General features: G+C 56.0%; 1 protein-coding gene across 1 annotated transcript; it reads right to left on the reverse strand.

Moving 5' to 3' along the window:
* Positions 1-1,106: 1,106 nt before the first annotated feature.
* Positions 1,107-6,947, reverse strand: med25 (mediator complex subunit 25; the record flags this gene model as incomplete). Its single annotated transcript, XM_084489545.1, has 5 exons — positions 1,107-1,773; positions 2,000-2,241; positions 4,557-4,632; positions 4,760-4,884; positions 6,791-6,947. Coding segments are annotated over 5 exons (711 nt in total), but the record flags the coding sequence as incomplete, so codon positions are not given.
* Between the last annotated feature and the right edge of the window lie 1,030 nt (positions 6,948-7,977).

Raw genomic sequence — 7,977 nt, forward strand, 5'->3', positions numbered from 1 at the left:
GCCGCGTCGGAGGAATGCAAATTTTCCTGAAGACTGATAGACCCGGGAGCTCGGGGGAAATAAAATAAATAAAAACCAGTCGCCATGCATCCTCGGCGACTCGATAGGACCATCAATAATTCATCCGTCTCCCAGCGGGGGGGGGGCTGCCAGTGCCGCTCAGGGCCGTCTCCCGTGTGCTGCGCTGGGGCTTCTTCTCCGCCGCCGCAGACGTGGAGCGGGGCCGGGCGGCCGCGCCAGGAGGGGGGGGGGGGGGGAGACGGGGGGGAGACAGAACCTCCTGACCGCTAGCAAGAACGGAAGAACGCAGACTAATAACGAATGAAACACGGAGGGGTCCGGAGGGTCCCCCCACCCCCCCCCCGTTATTGGGACGCGATGCACAAAGTCAGGCCAAGTTGGCCGAGGGGAAAACCTGGGAGGAATTGTGGCCCTGATGCACTGCGTTGGATTCACTGTTTATTGTGGGAGGGGGGAGAGGGGGGAGGGAGGAGAGGGGGGAGGGAGGGGCGGGGGGGGGTTGGGGCCAAGAGCATTGGCATCCTATGGGAGGGCTGCGTTTCCGTAATCAGCGATTTCTTCAGCTCGGCCCCGTGGAGTGTCAACGGACGAACTTTCTCCGCCTCCAGAGTTACAGAAGAAGAACGTCCGTCGGGGTGTGAATAGGGGAGCGCAGATTAACGGCGGGGAGCGGGTTTTTTACGATGTCGTTCCGAGGCCGACGTTAACGGAAAGAAGACGCGGGGAAAGAAAAGCCCTTTAAGGATTTTAAAGGGGGGGGGGGGGGGCGATTTAGGAACTTCCCGGTACTGTCGTCAATCATGTGGAGGGGTGGATGTAGTTGTTGTTGTTGTGAATCAATCAACACAAAGTACTCCGGGGGGGGGGAGAGGGGGGAGGGGGGGGGGGGGGGGTCTTGCGTGGAGAGACATCTGTTGGCGGGCTCTCACCTGGCGCCGGTCCACCTATCTCCCCCCCCCCCCCCCACCACCCTCCCTCCCTCCCCCCCCTCCCCATCGCTCAGTGCTGCTCTGACCCTGGGCTGAACCGACATCAGGGGGGAAGGCGAAAATAGCACCAGATTCATCAAACTCTGGAACCAATCAATAGCGGGCCGTAGACCGTAGGGGCCGGCGAGGGGGAGCGCGCGGCGTGGCGGTGACGGCAGCGGCGGCGGACGCCTTAATGAGGTCATAACTCACGCAACGCGAGAGCCGTTTCATTACGAAACGCGGCAAAAGAAATCACGTCTGTTCTGCGGGGAGTTTGGGCCGTTTTACGGTGATTAGGCGAGTTGTGGCGGTAGAGGCCGGCCAGTGGTTGATTACTCACAGCTAGTTAAAGATGGTTACTGGACGCACTTTCATAACCAGCGGCCGCTCAAAGCGCTTTACAGCACGGCCTCACATTCACCCGTTCATACACACGTTCACACATTCACACACCGACGGCGGAGTCAGCCACGCAGGGCGACAGCCGGCCGTCAGGAGGAGCAGTCAGGGTGAGGGCGTCTCGCTCAGGGACGCCTCCACACTCAGCTAGGAGGAGGAGCCGGGGGGGGGATCGAACCAGCGACCTTCCGGTGACCAGCCGACCCCAACTCACCTCCGTACGTCGACCACGTGGTCAAACCCGAGTTAGCGTCCAACGGCCGGCGTGTGTTTACGGACTCACCTCTTGCCACTCCAGGACTCCGCTCCACGCAACGATCTTATTGGCTCCCTGCTGCTGTCCAATCACGTTGGTGTTGCCCTGGGCACCGGACACGCCCGGCTGGAGGGGGGGGGGGGGGGGGGTGGAGCGGGGGGGGGGGGTGGAGGGTGGCGGGGGGAACAGAAACACAGAAGAAGTTGACTTGTGTTACTGTGTGTGTGTGTGTGTGTGTGTGTGTGTGTGTGTGTGTGTGTGTGTGTGTGTGTGTGTGTGTGTGTGTGTGTGTGTGTGTGTGTGTGTGTGTGTGTGTGTGTGTGTGTGTGTGTGTGCGTGCGCTTCTTTTTACCATGCCGGGCTGCACCGAGGGAGGCGCCTGCTGATTGGCCGAGGGCTGCTGCTGCTGTTGGGGCGGGGCCTGCGGCGGCGCCTGGGGCTGCTGATTGGGCGGCGGGGGCCCCTGGGGCGGGAGCTGCTGCTGCTGCTGGATGGGGGCCACCTGCTGGGGCATCATGGGCGTGGTCGTCGTGGTGACGGTCGCTAGGCTGGGCTGGCCGGGGGGCGGGAGTTTGACGTTGAAGGGGCCTTGGACTGGAGGACAGGAACTCATTTAAACCAACATACTGATCTGATCATTATTCATTAAAACGGAGCGTGCCGTCCTATCACAAACTACAGTCAGAGTAAGAGACCGCTCTGTTAACTATCCCCCGAGTCAACACGAGACACGGGGAAGCAGGGTTTAGTTACTATGCAACAAATAGCTGGAATAAACTCAGGATTTAAGACTTGCCCCAACTCTGACAGCTTTTAAAACAAGACTGAAGACTTTTATGTTTGCTTTAGCTTTCTGCTAAATCTTAAATCTACAATTCTATTTTTTTATTTTATTAGTAACTTTGCCTTTATTTTCTCACTTTCTAAAATGCATTTTTTTTAACCCTGCCTTTCTAAAATGTTTTTTTTTTTTTACTTTGCCTTTATTTTCTATCTATTTTATTTTTTTACGTATCTATTATTTTCTTTTATTGTATGACAATGTTTATATGTGAAGCACTTTGAGTCTGCCTTGTGTATGAAAAGTGCTATATAAATAAGTTGCCTTGCCTAAAATAGGGTTGATGATATCAAAATGTATACATACACTTTAAACAAATACCGTGACAATTTTCCTATAGTTAAGTCTATTTCCGCACAGGGGGAATCCCTCAAGAGGCTGTCCCTCATGAGGTGGACGTGTGTGTAGAAGTGTGTGTGTGTGTGACGTGTGTGTAGAAGTGTGTGTGTGTGACGTGTGTGTAGAAGTGTGTGTGTGTGACGTGTGTGTAGAAGTGTGTGTGTGTGACGTGTGTGTAGCACAGCGCTCCACTGTGGTTAGGGTCAGTACTGAGGGCTGTTGGTCTGTTTTCACTCCCTCTTTGGAGACCAGTTGAACCACGAGGCAGAACGGATCATGTGGACGTGGAGGTGGAGGTAGCCTAGCCTAGCCTGTGCTATGGCTAACACAAGCTAAACCTGACGGGGTGATGCTATACGCCCAGAGGGGGGCGGGGGGGGTGATTTGTAAGACAGAAACCTCTGGGATATCGTCAATGGAAACTGATTGTGGGAAAAGATTGGGCACTTGTCCCACGTGGATCACACGGCTCCTCCCAGGGTGCTGATTGGACCACAGGCGCAGCGTCACCTGAAGCCTGGCTCACGGACGCTAGCGCGGCGCTGCTCTAGCTAGCTGAGTAAGATAGCTAGCTGGACTTTTATGTTTGCTTTAGCTTTCTGCTAAATCTTAAATACATTGCACTTTCTCCAAAGCATTTGTTTTACTTTGTTTTCTATTCCTTATCTATTTCATTTAATTATTTCATTTTATTGCATGCATTTTTTTTTTACTTTGCCTTTGTTTTCTATTCCTTATCTATTTTCTTTTGTTAATTCATTTTATCGTATGTGAAGCAGCCTCTTGTATGAAAAGTGCTGTACCAATAAAGACGCCTTGCCCTGCCTAGGTAAGTACGCTAGCTAGGTGAGTAGGCTAGGTAGCTAGGTAAGTAGGCTAGGTAGCTAGGTAAGTAGGCTAGGCAGCTAGGTAAGTAGGCTAGGTAGCTAGGTAAGTAGGCTAGGCAGCTAGGTAAGTAGGCTAGGTAGCTAGGTAAGTAGGCTAGGTAGCTAGGTAAGAAGGCTAGGTAGCTAGGTAGCTAGGTAAGTAGGCTAGGCAGCTAGGTAAGTAGGCTAGGTAGCTAGGTGAGTAGGCTAGGTAGCTAGGTAATGAAGCTAGGTAGCTAGGCAGCTAGGTAAGTAGACTAGGCAGCTAGGTAATGAAGCTAGGTAGCTAGGTGAGTAGGCTAGGCAGCTAGGTAAGTAGGCTAGGTAGCTAGGTAAGTAGGCTAGGTAGCTAGGTGAGTAGGCTAGGTAGCTAGGTGAGTAGGCTAGGTAGCTAGGTAAGTAGGCTAGGTAGCTAGGTAATGAAGCTAGGTAGCTAGGTAAGTAGGCTAGGCAGCTAGGTAAGTAGGCTAGGCAGCTAGGTAATGAAGCTAGGTAGCTAGGTGAGTAGGCTAGGCAGCTAGGTAAGTAGGCTAGGTAGCTAGGTAAGTAGGCTAGGCAGCTAGGTAAGTAGGCTAGGCAGCTAGGTAAGTAGGCTAGGTAGCTAGGTGAGTAGGCTAGGCAGCTAGGTAAGTAGGCTAGGTAGCTAGGTAAGTAGGCTAGGCAGCTAGGTAAGTAGGCTAGGTAGCTAGGTAAGTAGGCTAGGCAGCTAGGTAAGTAGGCTAGGCAGCTAGGTAAGTAGGCTAGGCAGCTAGGTAAGTAGGCTAGGTAGCTAGGTAAGTAGGCTAGGTAGCTAGGTGAGTAGGCTAGGCAGCTAGGTGAGTAGGCTAGGCAGCTAGCTGGCTAAGCCTTCCAGGTGAACTCACAGCGGCTCTTCTGGCTGTTGGCCGCCTCCACGGCCATCTGGGCCGCCGCCTGGGCCGCCGTGATGGAGGGCGTGGCCTGCAGAGGAGGGGGGGGGGGGGGGTCATGCTCATCAGATCAACAACAACAACAACATGAGGATGACGACGGGCCCCCCCACTCTGGTGGTGCGGGGGGCCCCCTCCTCCTCTCCGGGTCCCCTCACCTGGTAGGCGTGGCTGGGGTTGAGGGGTACGGGGGCCTGGGCTCCGGCCCCCAGGGGCAGGATGGAGGGCAGCGGCTGGGGGGGGAGGACCGGCTTCACGGGCCCCGGGCCCCCGCCCAAGGACGCTGAGGGGGGGGGGGGGGGGGGGGGGGGGTAGAGGGACAGCAGAGGGAGAGGAGACGTCACGACGACGTCACGGCGACGGCTCCACACGGGCGGCCGCGGTGGTGGTGGTGGTGGAGGACCGCTGTGGTCGCCGTTACCCTGGAAACCCTGGAGAGTTCTCGCCAGCGCACGATTTGAATCCGCTCAGCGAGTCACTCTGGGAACGAGCGATATGCTCACTCCCCGATTCCCCCTGGCCCCCAGAACGTTAACCAATCACGTCGGTGTATCTGATGTAGGCGGGGCCGAAAGCTGTTTGCTGTTTTACCGACCGGATACGGCGAGAGTCTTATCTATTGGTTAGCTCCGCTGGTCTGGATACGTCACCCCTCGTATTCTTCTGATTGGTCGTGGTGTTTTCCAATTGCGTGCAGTGATGTTTTCAAATGCAATGCTGGGTTCCACCCCTCGAGGTGGGCCGTTTTCATCACTTGTTGTCAGACTCTACAGCGTTCAAGGGCTGGCTTTACACGACAACGCTCCCGGGTGAAACCGACAAAATATTTGATCAGATGTGCCTTTCGTTTAGACGGCGATGGTCGTTTTCGGGGTTTTAAAAACGCAAAAAAATGAACCCACCCTCCAGAGTGGAAATCTTAAAAACGCTCCACCGTTGCGTTTCCGTCTAAAGGGTTAACAACGCAAAAGTGTGCTCTGCTGAGCATGGACCTAAAGAGAAGCTGAGCGGAGCGGCTCACGCTGGCTCTCGTCGCGCCCACGTTGACGTCACATCCATGAGCTGTGCAGCACCACCTGGCCACCTGCCATGCATACTACAATCAAATTTCACACACTTTTGCGTCACCGTATACACGCAGATTTCCACCCAAAGACGCTCATCTAAACGCGGAATGAAAAGTGGGAACGCAACGCCACTTTTGGGGTTTGTGTTGCGACCGTTGTCGTCGTGCAGCCTGGATGTGGGGTCTGGATTTCCAGGCTAGCGTCGCGACCGCCGCAGCCCGGAATTCCCTCACTGGATCCAAGCGCTGCTGAGTTTGCGTGGAGCGGCGGCCGTAACAGTTTGATGTCTTGAGTCTGGTGTAGAGGAAGTGGACGTGACGGTCCCCTCGCGGCCGGTAAGCGGCCTCCAGCTGGGCCTGTAGTGGTGTGGAGGGAGAACCACCCGCCACCGTTCTAAGCCGAGGCAACAGATGTGATTTAACTCTGGTAATTAAATCACATTTACAAGGCGGCCTCTTTATTCCTCAACGGGCCGAGGGCCGATGGGTTCTGCTGTCGGTTACAGAAACGACGGCGGCGCTCTGACTGCACTGTGTGTGTGTGTGTGTGTGTGTGTGTGTGTGTGTGTGTGTGTGTGTGTGTGTGTGTGTGTGTGTGTGTGTGTGTGTGTGTGTGTGTGTGTGTGTGTGTGTGTGTGTGTGTGTGTGTGTGTCTACCACTCAAAACCTCCATGTGTGTGTTTGCTGTCTCCCCCATGCGTGTGTGTGTGTGTGTGTGTGTGTGTGTGTGTGTGTGTGTGTGTGTGTGTGTGTGTGTGTGTCTACCACTCAAAACCTCCATGTGTGTGTTTGCTGTCTCCCCCATGCGTGTGTGTGTGTGTGTGTGTGTGTGTGTGTGTGTGTGTGTGTGTGTGTGTGTGTGTGTGTGTGTGTGTGTGTGTGTGTGTGTGTGTCTACCACTCAAAACCTCCATGTGTGTGTTTGCTGTCTCCCCCATGCGTGTGTGTGTGTGTGTGTGTGTGTGTGTGTGTGTGTGTGTGTGTGTGTGTGTGTGTGTGTGTGTGTCGTGTGTGTGTGTGTGTGTGTGTGTGTGTGTGTGTGTGGTGTCTCCCCCATGCGCGTGTGTGTGTGGTGCCTCCCCCCTGCAGTGTGTGTGTGTGTGCGTGCGTGTGCGTCCCCTCACGTGGCAGTGCGATGCCCCGGACCAGCACCATGTGGAAGGGGTCCTGGGTGTAGTCCTGGTGGGCCTCCGGGCCGCTCCCCGGGGGCGCCGCGCGCTCGTACAGCGCCCGCAGCGCCGGGAGCTTCCGCGGGGCCACCACCGAGAAGTTGATCCCCCGCTGAGAGACGGACAGAGGGGGGGGGGGGGGGGGGGGGTTAACCTCTGGTGGGACGCGCTCAACGTCCAGAACCACGCTGGACCCCCGGCGCTTAGACTGAAGACGGCCCGCAGTGACCCAGGCCTCTGACCAGTGACCCAGGCCTCTGACCAGTGACCCAGGCCTCTGACCAGTGACCCAGGCCTCTGACCAGTGACCCAGGCCTCTGACCAGTGACCCAGGCCTCTGACCAGTGACCCAGGCCTCTGACCAGTGACCCAGGCCTCTGACCAGTGACCCAGGCCTCTGACCAGTGACCCAGGCCTCTGACCAGTGACCCCCCGCAGTGACCCAGGCCTCTGACCAGTGACCCAGGCCTCTGACCAGTGACCCCCCGCAGTGACCCAGGCCTCTGACCAGTGACCCAGGCCTCTGACCAGTGACCCCCCGCAGTGACCCAGGCCTCTGACCAGTGACCCAGGCCTCTGACCAGTGACCCCCCGCAGTGACCCAGGCCTCTGACCAGTGACCCAGGCCTCTGACCAGTGACCCCCCGCAGTGACCCAGGCCTCTGACCAGTGACCCAGGCCTCTGACCAGTGACCCCCCGCAGTGACCCAGGCCTCTGACCAGTGACCCAGGCCTCTGACCAGTGACCCCCCGCAGTGACCCAGGCCTCTGACCAGCGGCCCGCAGTGACCCAGGCCTCTGACCAGCGGCCCAGGCCTCTGACCAGTGACCCAGGCCTCTGACCAGTGACCCAGGCCTCTGACCAGCGGCCGCTCAGAGCGCTTCACTGTAAGTGATTCGCTTTTTCTAGCGCTTTTTCTAGACACTCAAAGACGCTTTTACAGTGAAGGGGGGGACCTCACTGACCTCCACCACCACGCGTATATCGCCTGACGTTCACCCGTTCATTCACTAGGGGTGTAACGATACTCATTCGTACCGGAAATTAATTTTTTTTCGGTACAGGTCTAGCAGTTTGATGCGCGTTTCATTTCAATACGTACCGAAAAAAATATATATATAGATTTTTTTTTTTGATATAA

The sequence above is a fragment of the Micromesistius poutassou genome, assembly GCF_964030765.1.
Source record: "Micromesistius poutassou genome assembly, contig: SCAFFOLD_1852, whole genome shotgun sequence".
Classification (NCBI taxonomy): domain Eukaryota; kingdom Metazoa; phylum Chordata; class Actinopteri; order Gadiformes; family Gadidae; genus Micromesistius; species Micromesistius poutassou.